This window comes from Typopeltis vanoorti, chromosome 11 (genome assembly GCF_054136105.1).
Source record: "Typopeltis vanoorti isolate ZY-2024b chromosome 11, IOZ_Tvanoo_1.0, whole genome shotgun sequence".
NCBI classification, from domain to species: Eukaryota; Metazoa; Arthropoda; class Arachnida; order Uropygi; family Thelyphonidae; genus Typopeltis; species Typopeltis vanoorti.
The window spans coordinates 81233684-81248435 of record NC_143559.1 but is presented as its reverse complement, the minus strand read 5'-3'; the positions used below and the strand labels follow the sequence as shown (position 1 = coordinate 81248435).

The 14752-nt window shown below is 37.2% G+C and overlaps 1 protein-coding gene across 2 annotated transcripts in view; it reads left to right on the top strand.

The window, feature by feature from the left end:
* Window positions 1-14752, top strand: part of LOC150101792 (calcium-activated chloride channel regulator 1-like) — a 252305-nt gene that overhangs the window by 229271 nt on the left and 8282 nt on the right. For both annotated transcript variants that reach the window (XM_090400230.1, XM_090400231.1), the window contains exons 12-13: window positions 5979-6149; window positions 10109-10378. In XM_090400230.1, coding sequence (XP_090256356.1) covers window positions 5979-6149; window positions 10109-10378 — 441 coding nt within the window. The remainder of the gene's footprint in view (window positions 1-5978; window positions 6150-10108; window positions 10379-14752) is intronic.

The following is a 14752-nucleotide window of genomic DNA, read 5'->3' as shown; positions in this document are numbered from 1 at the left end:
CAACACGGGATTGAAACTGACCACAGCATCCTTTGGTCCAAAACGCGCCTCTTACATAGATCCCGTTATAGGTTCGAACGTTTGTTCAAGGAAAGCGTGGAGGCCTTGCTCCATCATCCCAACCTGAATCGTAATGACTGCATATCTATATCAAAAATCTGGGAAAGCCTAATCAAGATTACTCATTAATTTTTTTTTTTTTTTTTTTTTTTTTTTTTTTAATAGCAAATTCAATCATGTTTCTACTTCAAAATATTTTGTTTCATACTTAGTGATATAACATCACGCGCCATGTTCTGATTTCAACGATCTATTGTTAGTATTCTAGCTTGTATATTTTTTAAACTGTTCTTGTAATACCACCGACGATGGTCTGCTATTTCCAGACCGAAATATTTGGTTAAATAAATATCTTTCTTGTGATTACGTGATTATATCATTCAATATTTTGGTAATGTTACATCACCATCCTTCAGGGAACATAAAAATTAATGAAATAGGACTGACTTCAGTTGTTGTCTTCAGCCATATTTGTTCAGTCCTCAGCTTTAAGAAACTCCCCAGATCTCAATAAATTTGGATGCATGAGACTGCCCCAAATATGGGAGGCATGCAATCTTAGAAAATGAGCCCAACAGCCAAGATTAATACCCAATTTGGCCCACTAGGTGGCACCCTTTAGGACTCTAGGACTGACTTCAGTTGTTTTCTTCAGCCATATTTGTACAGTGTTAGTGTCTGCATGCATATTTCATTAATTTTTATGTTCCCTGAAGATGGTAATGTAACATTACCGAAATACTGGAAGTATTAATTAATGTTATTTAATTGATATAATAGTATACGTTGCATTTCCTTAAAATTAACAGTTAGGGAAGAGAAGAAGGGTGGAGAGCAGATGCATGAAGAATATAAAACTCAGACCAAGAGAGTGACTAGTATGGTGAGGAAGGCAAAACTGGAATATGAGAAGAAAAGAGATTGGCACTAAAATCCAAAGAATATCCGAGAGAATTTTTTAGCTATGTGGTCACTAAGAGGAGAAATGATTGTGGAAAAATGACATTGTGGAATAAAAATGAGAATAGAGTGACTGATGCAGAGGACATAGTGGAGTTGTTCAATTGGAGTATTTCATCCTGGAGAAGAAGGTTTTAATGCTAGAGGGATAGGGCAGTTTCAAGGTTTAGAGGTGCAAGAGGAGAGTGTGTTCCAAATACTAAGTACTCTGGATGTCGGTAAAGCAGTGGGACCGGATGGTATATTTCACCATGGGGTTTGAGAGAATGTGCTAAAGAACCGACAGCACCTTTAACCTGGCTTTTCAATGAAAGTCTGGCTACAGGAAAGGTACCCAAGGAATGGAAGGAAGGTAAGATAGTGCCATTGCATTAGGGAGATAGCAGACTAGAAGTATCTAATTATAGGCCAGTTTGTGTGTCATCAGTAGTTGTTAAAGTCTTGGAGAAATTAGCAATGGACTATATTCAGTTTAGGGCAGATGAGGGTAATATAATCTGTGAGAATCAACATGTATTTGTTAAGGGGTACTCTTGCTTAAGTAATATGATTACCTTTTATAATAAAGTGACAAGAGAAGTTGATGAGAGAAAAGCATACACTGCCATATTTTTGGATTTTGCAAAGGCATTTGACAGGACGCCACATGATAAGCTGATATTTAAATTATAGCATATGGGTTTAGATCGGATTAGTCAACTGGATTCAGGATTGGCTGTTTGATAGGTATCAGAGAGTTGTGGGGTTCCACAGGACTCAGTACTGGGACCTGTATTATTTAACCTTTATATCAATGGATTGCAAGGGGATATTTAGTTGTTTGCAGATGATGTGAAGCTCCGAAGGGTTATTAGTAATAGTACTGATGTGGCAGCCCTGCAAGAGGATTTGAATAAACTAGAAAGATGGGCAAATGAATGGGGTAAGGGTTTAATGCAGCAAAATGTAAAGTCTTGAAGTTTGGGATACATCAATGGGAGGCTGCATGCTCGCTTATAGGAGTTGTACTGGAGGAAGTAGGGGAGACGAGATCTGGGGGTAATGATCGATAGAAAACTGAAATTCAGGAGGCACATTGCAAAGGTGGTGAAGGTAACCCAGAGGATTTCTGCAATACTGAGAAAGATGCTGACTTGCATTCCATTGTATAAGACCCTAATCAGACCACACTTAGACTATTGTTCTCAAATTTGGTCCCCAGCATTCAAAGGGAATAAATTAACTGTTGAGAAGGTGCAGAGGCAGATAACAAAGATGGTTTCAGGACTCTACAATGTTAATTATGAGGATCAGCTGAGGGAATGTGGACTGCAGAGCTTGAGGGATAGAAGATGGAGAGGTTATATGATCGAGACTTTTAAACTGTTGAGAGGCAGTTACAGATTGACATTGGAGAGTTATTTCGCTTCGTGGAGCAGCGGAAAGAAGCAATGACAAGGGACCATCCCCTGGAAAGTACGAAAGGAAGCTGTGAGCAAGAGAGGGAGGTTTCTTTGTATGGAGATTGGTGGAACTATTGAATGCATTGTCTGATAGAGTGGTGAGAGCAAGTGAGTTCAAGGAGTGGTATGATAGAATTTGTGTTTCCTAAGAAGGACCTCCTGCAATGAGTCTCTTGACTTCATGGAGGCCTGAATAATAATAATATTATTATTAAGGTATATACCCAGATATGAAGATAAAGGATGTTAGTGAAGCTATAAGTTTGCAGAAGAAAGAAGTGAATCAGTTAATTGTTTTGGCAGGCACAAATGATTTGAAAGGTGAGAAATATACAATGAAAGAGTTATTGGATGTAGCAAAAATGAAGAGTAAGAAAGTAAGGATTGTGAGTCTATTGCCTCAGTATCATAGGACAGAATTGAGAAGAAGAAGGACCATGACTGCCAAGTGCAGTCCATCAAGTTGTTTAGTGAGAATTTGGAAGTGCAAAACTAGGGAAACTAGGCATATTTGGGGGGGAGGGGAGATCAAACATGTGTCTAGCCAACCCTGTGACAAATGAGTGTAAGTGTAGGAATGACTGTTAATAAATAGCCACCCCCAGGATAGATGAGTAGGAGTGCAGGAATGATTGTGAAGAGCTGGGTACAGTTTCCCCAAGTTTCAAATCCGAATGGGCAAGTAATGACATTGTGCAAGGGTAACTGTAGGCCCAAGGTAATGTTGAAATGCATATACCTAGAGAATGCTGTTGTTATAGTGATAGAATGTAATGGATATTGTATTTTCAGAGAAGACAGACGAAAGGTATTAATTGAAGAACTTCAACTAACAAAATTAGAAGTTAAGGAAGATTATAGATCTGAAGGAAATGGTTCATTTGAGGCCGTCTGGTGTGAGATATATTAATGGCTGCTATAGACCTGTGGGTTCAGAAGATATGGATGACATGCACTGATGAATTGGCAGATTAACACAATGAGTGCAGACCAAGCAATTATCATGGGAGACTTAAACTATAGGGATATAGATTGGAAGGAGGAAAGAGCACATGCAAAATGGAAAGGGAATTTATACAGTTATTAAGGAATAATTACCCAAAACAGCACGTGATGGAGGGGGACCAGTGGTTTCAGAGTTTGGGATCCTAGTTATAGCATAACTACAGTAATAACTCTCCCTCTGATAGGGGAAAGTGACCGTGCAGTCTTGTCCTGAGACATTGTTCAACACATGGAATTTCACTCAAGAAAGGATTTATGTGGATCTACAAGCTGGCAATTATAGCAAACTTATGAGGCAATCTGGAGCATTGCTGGCATAAGAAGCTACATGGAATGAATGAATGTCATTAGTGCATGGGAAGCAATCAGGAATTGTTTGTAAAAGGCAGTATCAGACTGCATATCCAGAGTCAGGAGGATAAACTGAGGAGGGATTAAGCGGATGAGTAGAAATATAAAGCAGGAGCTGCAAAAAAAGAAAGTATTGTGGAAGGGATATAAACAGAAAGGTGCCCATGAGCAATATAAAGCACAAGCAAGAAGGATAAGTATAGTAAGGATGGCTAAATCAGATTTTGAGAGAAAATTAATAAAAGAAAATATGTAGCAAGTAAGAGAAAGAATGACTGTAGAAAGATAACTTTACTCAGTGCTGATGGGAGAAAAGTGACAGAAGCAAAAGAAATTGTTCAATTACTAAGTAATCACTTTGCAAGAGACTGATGTGAGAATTGAAGTAGATGAACTAAGGTAGTCAGTATGTTGAAAAATATCAATGCGAATACAGCAGCAGGCCTGGATGGTATGTCAGCTCATGTGCTCTGAGATGTGCAAGTAAACTGACAGTGCCTTTGACAAAGTTGTTTAATCTAAGTCTCAGCTCTGGCAAGGTCCCAAACTGTTGTACTCTTATTATCTCTGGAATGGTTAAAGTATTAGAAAAGTCAATTTAAAATAAAATTCAGGAATGGGTGAATAGGAATATGATACTCTGTAGTGGCAGCAGGGCTTTGTAAAAGGGGAGGTCCTGCCTCAGTAATTTATTCACATTTATAATAAGTTGACAATGGAATTTGATAAAGGAAATGGCTACACTATGATACTGCTGGACTCTGAAAAGGCATTTGACAGAATACCACATGGAAAATTATTACATAGGTTGAAGTAAATGGGAATGGATATGTGGTTAGTGGCATGGATTTGGGGCGGGGGGGGGGATACACATCAGAGGGTGGTGTATGGTGGAGTGGAGGACTCTGTACTAGGACCATTGCTCTTTAATTTTTACATTAATGATATAGTGGAAGATTTGAGGAGAGATATTCAGTTATTTGCTGATGATGCAAAACTAGGGAGGGCAACAATTAATAAAGGTGATGTAGATATTGTACAAGATAATTTAACTCCCCAATCGGCCAGGACATATATATATGTCCAGATAAATCTGGATACGATTCTGTAACAACTATTGAATAACATGGATAAGAAGTGCAAGTTGGTCTCACTATTTCATCCATCTCAGCCGATAGAGAGGTTAAATAAATTGGCAGTGTGGACAAAGGACAATGGTTGTCAGATTAACGTAATGCACTTTGGAATGAAAGGATTACACCCTTCATATCATACTGATGGTACTTGTTTACAGGAAATTGATGAAGCTAGGAATCTGCAGGTGATAGAGATTTGAAATTCAGAGGACATATTGCAAGAGTTGGCAAAATAGCTCAGAGGATTACCTAGGTGTTGAAGAACACATTGACAAGTAAAGATTGGTTATTATCCCTCTTTATAAGGCTATGATTCGACCACATGTTGACTACTGTGCACAGATTAGTCACCTGCATTTTTAGGGGACCAGGAGGTGGTGAAGAGGAATTCAGAGACAAATAACCAAGTTTATGACAGGTCTGTGGATTGCTCCCTATGAGGTTAAATTGAAAGTGTGTGTGGGTTGCAAAGTTTAGCTGACAGACAGAGGAGAGGGGTTATGATAGAAACTTATATGTGACCCTTGTTTTCCCCCTTACTCCCCATGTATTGAAAATTCTTTTGTGTCAATCTTATAGAATCCCTTTAGTAACTTATTAAAGGGATTCTATAAGATTGACACAAAAGAATTTTCAATACATGGAGAGTAGGGGTGAAAACAAGGGGTCACACTTGGAAATTGTCAGTGTTGTTAGTAAGGATATGTGGACTAGGTTCTTTACTTGGAGAGTGGTGAATGAGTGGAATGTATTGCCAAAGGTGGTTCTGAGCACCCCAACAATGAATAAGTTTAAGGAGATGTATGATAGGTATTCTGTTAATGGATAGTGTGGGCTCCCATGCAGTACCTGTATAAATAATAATAATATCATTAGCATTTATTCTTTTGTTCTGCAGTAAATAAATATGAATCATCCATACAAAACATATGTTTCTAACTAATTAACTGATGTGTTTTCTATATATTACATATAATGTATGTAAATAAATCAATATTTATTCTTTTCATAATTTTTTTAATAGGTGCTGATACAACAAGGTATGATGGTATTTACACTGCTTACTTTGGCAAATTTGACAAAGAGGGTTATTATACCGTAGTTGTTCAGGCATACAGTGATGAAGCAACTGTCATTCGTGACAAATCAGAAGGAACTGATATACTTCCTATCCCAACCATTCAAGATATCAAACGTAAGTGACCTTGTAATCTTATTAAATTTAACATAACACATAAAGAAAACATTCCAGAAATCCTTTTGTATTGTTGAAGACCAAAAGAATTTTATGAATAGGTTGAATGATTGAAAGATAATTTGATTACATGTGTTCTAATGATTGAGTTCTCTTTTAGTTTATTTTTTCCATATAAAAAATCTTTTAGTTAATCAAAAATTGGAGTTTCCTAGTGAGAAAAATCACTGCTATATACATGGTGAGATGACAAATCTGAATAAAAATTTTTGAAGTCATCTTTAAGATTAATAGTCATTCCATATTGATTATTAGAATAGTCAGATGGTTAGAAATTATACCAGCAAATTGTGCTTGGATGTGGATGGGCATCCTGGAAAAGGAATGTAACCAGTGCCTTTTTGAAGATTATGGAGACAACTACCATGTTTGAATAAAAACTTTAGTTTAATATAACTAAAATTCAACGTTTTGACCTTTATGTCAAGGTCATCTTCTGGAGCATACAAATATACACAGGAAACAAGCTACACTACAATCAAACTGGTTTGTTAAAGACACTGACCAACTGCTACAACAATTGTTGGCCTGACCTCTGGTGAAAAAAAATACATCAACGCTAGAGTTCTATTATTAGTGTTATCTGTTGGTTGTAGAAATACATTGGGCACAAAACAAGTATCTATCTATATACATATATTAACATCATGTACACATTACAGCCCTCTTTGCCCACGTACTACAGTCTAGTTACTTTGTGTGGCAAAACAAATTCTACCTACAAAAAGAAGGTACAGCCATGGGCTCACCACTATCCCCCCCCCCAATCGCTAACTTCTACATGGAAACCTTTGAGCAAAGGGGTCTTGATTCCGCCATGCTAAGACCGACGGTCTGGCTTAGATACGTTGACGACGTATTCGTGATCTAGCCGCACAGGCAACAAACGCTAAACACATTCCTTAGCCACCTGAACAAACAACACGAATGTATACAATTTACTGTCGAAATCGAAAACCAAAATTCGCTCCCTTTCCTAGACACACTAGTCACACGTCTTCCTTCAGGCAGTCTATCCTTCATGGTCTACCGAAAACCGACACACACTGGCCAATACATACATGCTAATTTATACCACCACCCATCACAAAAATATGGAGTCATTAACACCCTTTAAAACAGAGCTACAACAATTTGCTCTAACAGCAAGCCCTGAAACAAGAACTAAAAATCATTAGTGACACATTCATAAATAATGGCTATAACAAAAATACTGTTAATAAAATACTCCATAAAACTACAACAAAAACGAATCTAGATTACAGTAAAACCATAGCCATCCCATACATTAAAGGGTTATCAGAAAAAATCAACAGAATCCTACAACATTATAACCTCAATGCCACCTTTAAACCACCCACTAAACTTAAAACCATATTCAACTCCTCTAAGGATCCTCTCCTCCCATTAGCACATCCTGGAGTATATTGCATCCGCTGCACCTGTAACTTACCGTACATTGGTGAAACAGGACGGACAATCCCTATACGCAAGAAAGAACACATTAGACACATTAAATATAACCATTATGGTGAAGCAGGCCTCTCAGACCATGTACTCAACACCTTATACCAAATCAACTGGAAAAGCATCTGCTCTTTACACCACACAAAAACCTGGTACGAAAGGAAATTTAAGGAAGCCTGCGAAATCCTGATAAACCACGCAAATATCAACAACAAAGATGGCATGAAAATTCCAAGGATCTGGATGGCACACATTCAGCCTACCTAATATGTAAGATCCAGCATAAGTCAGGACTCTAGCCAATCCTCAGCTAGTATTAGAAACCATTCCATACCAACTGGCTGGAATGTGTACATGATGTTAATATATGTATATAGATAGATACTCGTTGTGCCCAATGTATTTCTACAACCAACAGATAACACTAATAATAGGACTTTAGCATTGATGTATAATTTTTTTTTTCCACCAGAGGTCAGGCCAACAATTGTTGTAGCAGTTGGTCAGTGTCTTTAACAGACCAGTTTGATTGTAGTGTAGCTTGTTTCCTGTGTATATTTGTATGCTCCAGAATATGACCTTGACATAAAGGTCGAAACGTCAAATGTAGATTTTAGTTATATTAAACTAAAGTTTTTATTCAAACACGGTAGTTGTCTCCATAATTTTCAAAAATGCATTCGGATCACTGTGTAAGCCTAAAAGAAAGAATGTAACCAGTAGGATGCTATACAGAGTTCTGTTTTTGGACCACTATTGTTTGACTTATTTAAAGTGGTCTGACAAGTGATATTCAGTTTTGCTGATGATGTAATGTTGGAGAAAGTTACAAGGAGTGATGTTAATATTTAAGTTCCTCAAGGAAGATTTAAATTGACTTTTAGCTTGGATTAGGATGTACAACATCAGATACCAAATGTCACCTACTTCCTAGAGAAAAGTTCTCCAACACAGTAACATAGCACTATACTTCACTCTAAGAGTAATACTATGTACTTATTAAAGATTAGCAAGTTTGCTACATTAATGTTAATGAGTACATGGTGTTACTCTTGAAGAGGTATAGTGCTATGCTACTGTGTTGCAGAACTTTTCTCTAGGAGGTAGGTGAGATTTGACATCTGATGGTAATTTATGGCATCGCAAACTCTGAGGATATAGTAAAAGGGTTGCAAAGGCTGTCCAGCATGTTGCTGTGATAAGGAGGATGCTGATGTGTAGAGATAAAAGGAGGTGTTTATACCACTGTACAATGTGACCTTGATCAGATCTCACATGAACTACCATTGCCTGGTTTCCATTGTGATGTACATACTTCTGAACCTATGGGAAAAGTTTTAGCAAATGTACTTTGTAAGTACAGTGAATAGCTGGAATAGAATCAAAATGTTTAAGTTGGTGAGAGAGTTTTTTATTATTATAATTATTACACCCTCCATGGAGTCAGCAGACTCATCGTAGGAGGTGAATCTTAAAATCCTTAACATTCCTTGCATCAACAACATATTCTGGTAATGCGTTCCATTCACTGACAATTTTCCATATAAAAAATCTACTCCTCACACCCATCTTCACCACACTCTTACATAACTTCCAGGGATGGCCTCTAGTTCTGCTCCTCTCACTTCTACTCTTTTTATAATCCCCTCTGGATTAATTTGATAAAATTCCCTCACAGGATTAATACAGAGTAGTTTATACATGGGGTGGAGGATAAGAATGGAAATGTATTTTTGAAAGTTGTATAAGACTGTGACAAAGAAGGGAGTGAAGAGTAGGTTTTGTACATGGGAAGTGTGACATGAATGCTAGGAGCATTGAATGAGTTTGAGATTCAATATTATAGATAAGTGCTGGTTGAGTGAGATATCCCATAATGAATATATTGACTCTGTCAAAGTTGTTATTCAAGTTCAAAAGTCACATAGCAAAAATTGCAAATAGAACTCAGAGGATAATTGCAGTGTTGAAGCGAACCTTGACATATAAGGATAAGGAAGCCATTTTGCCTCTTTGCAAGGCCTTGATAAGACTGCACCTAGACTAGTGTGTGTGTGCAGGTTTGGTCTCCTGGGTTCCAAGGGGATAAAGAAGCTGTGGAAAGGATATGCAAAGAAGAGTTACCAAGATTATAGAATTTAGATTATGAGGACAGATTGTGAGTAAGTGGACTCCAGACTCTGGTTAACAGGAGAAAGAAGGATGATATGATAGAGGTCTAGATTTTCTCTCTTAGAGCAGTAAGTGAGTGGAATAGTTTTCCTGGTGAAGTACTGAGTGCATGTAGTGTGAATGATTTTAAGGAAAGGTATGACAGCAGTTTTAGGTGATGTATATTTTCCTTGACTCCCTGGAAATCTCAGATAATAATAGTAATAATTACTTTTTTTTTAAATAAATCATTAACTGTTCATATTTAAATATATTTTCAGAAATTCCAAGTAGTGGAGCTTCCACAAATTTTACATGGAAAGATTTCAGCAATACTGAAAATTATGATGAATACTTACATGAATACTTACAGAGAGAAAATGTACATTTCCAGCGAGCTGGAGAAAAACATTTATTTTTTATAAAGAATACCACAGGTGAATTACCTGGAACCAGAGTAACTGATTTAGAAGTCATTGATGTATTCAGAAACAATGATGATGATCTAATTGTTACTGTTCATTGGACATCTCCAGACATCAAAATGGATGGTAAGTAAAACTATTGACTAAGTTCTTACTAATATATCGATTAAAAGATATATTTTATTCTTTCATGTATATAAAATAAAGAAGGAGGAAGGTTATTATTGAGCAGCTACAGCAAAGATTAAATTTAACATTTTGTAATGTTTGTCAATGCCGAATGCCTAACTCACTAGAAGTTTTTTTTTGTGTGTGGGTGGGCTTTGATTAAATGCAAGAGCAAATAACATTCCATTTTCAAGAGTGGTAATACTGACAGGTTGACCACTCTTTGGCACATCACAGATGGAACTAGTCTGATCAAATGTATCACGTATTCTGTAAATTGTTAGTCTGCTTGGTAGGGGGGAAGGTGTAAAATTTTTCACCCCATTTCTGTCGAAGATACAGAATGCTGAACCTTTTCAGCATTCTGTATCTTCCAGTATTGTTTTATTATTCACTTTCATTGGTTAAATTACCAGCCATAATTATCTGGAAAAATCATAAAAAATAAGTAAATAAAAAAATAAGGAATGCAAAATAATAAGATTCACAACTGTATACCTACTTTTGCATCCCCCAGTATTTGATATTTACTGCACAGTGCTTGGCTGAGTTTTCTTCAAGTTTTGTGTCTTCAAGTATTTTTATTGTGCTCATAGACAAGATAGCAGTGCGAGTGAATGAATTTGTTGCATCGGGCAGCTCCTAAGTCGAATGTGGTGACCGGTATACATATTCTGTATGATATTTATGATACTCTGATGGATTATGAGTTGTGAGAATAGGGATATAGGGAAAATTATGTTAGATGAAGGGTGGAGGGCAGTGAGAATCCTAAAATTGTGAGTGGCAGACTATGATTTCTGGTAAGAGAAAGAGGTGCAGCTGCTGAGAACATAAAAAAGTGAAACCACTGGTAAGAAGATGAATTCAAGTGTCAGCAAGCACTGTAGTAATAATAATAATAATAATCGTATGATGATACACAGCCATGAGTCCCTTTTACGGGGAGGTACGGCACCATCTCAGCACCCCCAAATTTTATCCGGGCTCTGGAACCGGCATAGCTGACGAATCAAACCTATGGCTGGGTCAGTGTTCCTGAATGTAATCCATGTATGTTCACTAGACCTGTTTGCGAGATGAAAAACCCCAGATAAACTGGTGGAAAAAACCCTGCTGTCCACGCCCAAGATCAGCTAACTTGGCTATAGCTGAGGAAGATCCTTAAGCTCCTCGCATCATCGACGGGAATCGAACCTAGGACACTCCTTCCCCAGGCATATGGTTGCGAAGCACATAGCCACTAGGCTAACCGTGAAGACAGCAATGTAGTGAATGCAATTAATGGATGAGGCAAAACATGAAAATTGAGTTGGTAGAAATAGGGTGAAATCAGACCACAGTGAATATATAATAGATGGAAGGATATGAAAGAATCAAGTGAAAAAGATAATGAATGACTTGGGTAGCATTGCATGATTTGTAGTTTATTGGCACAAAAACAAAGGTCATACTGTGCCATAGTAAAGGTTACAGCAATACACAATCCCAAAGATTACAGCTATACATAAACAGTCAAAGAAATATTGTAAACAATATGCTTGTACAAAAACCAAGCCAAGCAATGCAGCATATAAACAAAATCATAACAAAGGTTACGGAAGCACATATGCAGTCAAATAGAAATTAGTAAACAATATGCACGCACAAAAATTAAGTTTCACAATGCAGCAGTACACAAATAGTCAACAGCACAAACTAATAAACAAGATGCATGTACAAAAACCAAAATGTAGATAAAATTACAGCAGTGCATAAATAGTCAAAGAGGAATTATCATACAATATGCATTCATAAAAATTAAGCTTAGCAATGCAGTATCTACATATAAACAAAATTAGTCACATGTGTTTGTACAAATTAATTCTTTGTAGGAAGTTAAAAACATCATGCCGTCTGAAAGCATCCGTCCGAGTGTGTGTGGCTTGGCTAGATAGGTAAAAAATTTCATTCCTCTTGTGTAAAGTGCTGACACTCCACTAGAATATGACAAATAGAAGCCATGTATTGCGTTTTTCAGATATGAGAAGATCATCAGCCCTCAGTAAATAAGAATGTGTAAGATTGTGACCAATGCAGAGTCTAACTAGAACAACTCTCTTTTCCTTATATGTTGATTAGAATGTCAATGTTTAATTTCAGGCTTAATGTCAATACTTAGATAGTGAAGAATTTATGGAGACACAACACACATGTTAGAATAATTACTTCACTTAGCATTAGGAAAGTAACAATCAACGTTTCAACCTCTGTATTGAGTTCATCATCAGAAAAAATACATATGTGTAAGATACAAGCTACATGGCACTGCACTGTACAAAAGTAAAATGAATCTATATGCTTGTTAATCATTTATCCTAGCCTGACCTCTTGTGGGAAAAATAAATAAATACATAGAATAAAAAAATTTTAAATACAAATAAAATAAAAACGGAACTACATTAAACATTTCCAAAGTCCTTCCATATTGATGATTTTCTTCTGGGCTTGTTTTGGTTGCTGTACTGGTTGAAGATGGATTCCTCCACATTCTTGGAATGATTAATACATCATTTATGTTCAGGTTTGGATAATGTCTTAGCGTTTCACAGACTTCTTTAAATTTTTTTCAAACCAGGTTTTGTTGCGGTGTACATCAAAATTAAGGATTTTCATTTTTAACAACAGGTGTAACACCTCATACAGCACTCGATGTGGATTATATATAGGAGAGCAGATAGCCTATAAAGAGCTCAATGAGTCTGTGCAAATTACTCACTTTTGGTAGTAGTTTTCTTTTATATGCTGTGCTGTATAATTACTGCCATCAGGTGGGATCTTGTTGGAGATAATAATGTCAGGAAACACAGCAGCACAGTCAACAGAGGGATTATCAGTTCTTGAACCATCAGTATAGATGGGCAGAGAAATCAGAGTGGGCTGCTCTGTGCACATTAAACAATTGCAGGTAGATAGATGATGGAGTATGAAGGATGGAGGGGCAAACCTGCCATGGAGGAATGCTGTTATGTTTAGTGTAGGCAATGTTGTCAACATTCATATCAACAGCTTGCAGTCTCTTTAACATGCATACCAGGACATATTGCAGTCTGAAGTGTGCAACATTGAGCTTCCCAATGCAGAGAAAAGAGACTAGTCCATGTAGGATGATCTGGGAGAGACTTTATCTTTAGAGCATAATTAAGAGACAACTGTTTCCGTCTAAGTGATAGAGCCAGTTCATTTGTTTCAACATAAAGACTTCGAGTGGGTGAAGTGTGATAGGAACCAGTATGTGAAAGGCATCAGAGTATGTGGATGGAATCCATATTATTATTATTATTATTATTAAACAAGACCTAATGGAGTCAAAGACTCATCTGGGAAGTCCTTTTATCACACACACATCTCATAATACCGTGTCTTAAACACACTCCTCCTTGCAGATACCACACTCTCAGGCAAGGCATTCCAATCATTCACAACTCTGCACGAAAAAACCTGCCTCTCACTCCCCTACTCACACCCTCTTTATACAGTTTCCAGGGATGACCTCTGGTTCTCCCCTGATCTCCCACTATTCTCTGTAGAACTTCTCCACCATTGATCTTATAACAACCCCTTACCAACTTGTAGGTCTCTATCATATCTCCCCTCTTTCTTCTCTTCACCAGACTCTGCAAATTACATCTTCTCAATCTTTATCTAGGTCTCTATCATATCTCCCCTCTTTCTTCTCTTCACCAGACTTTGCAAATTACATCTTCTCAATCTTTCCTCATACTCAACATTCCAGAGGTCAGAAACTATCTTAGTCAGTCGCCTTTGGACCCTTTCCAACATCTCTTCATCCTTCTGAAAACCCGGTGACCAAATCTGGGCACAATAGTCCATGTGTGGCCTAATCAAAGCCTTATACAATGGAACAAGAATCTCCCTACACCTCAGTGTCCTCCACATCATTCTCAGAAGTCTTTGTGTTGTCTTCACAATTTTGGCGATGTGTCCCCTAAATTTTAGATCCTTATCCACTACCACCCCCAGATCTCTTATTTCCTATACATCCAACAATATATTCCCACCAAGCATAAATTCTGCATCCCATCTTTGTTTTCCAAATTTTAAAACCTTACATTTTGCAACATTGAACTCACATCCCCATTTTATTGCCCAATCACTCAATTTATTCAATTTATTCAATACTCAATTTGTTGTTGCCTTGCAACAACAACTTCACTACTCTTTATGGTTCGTCCCAACTTTGCATCATCTGCAAACAACTGAATATCTCCATCCAAATCTTCGCCAATATCATTAATATACAAGTTAAATAGTAATGGCCCTAAAACAGAC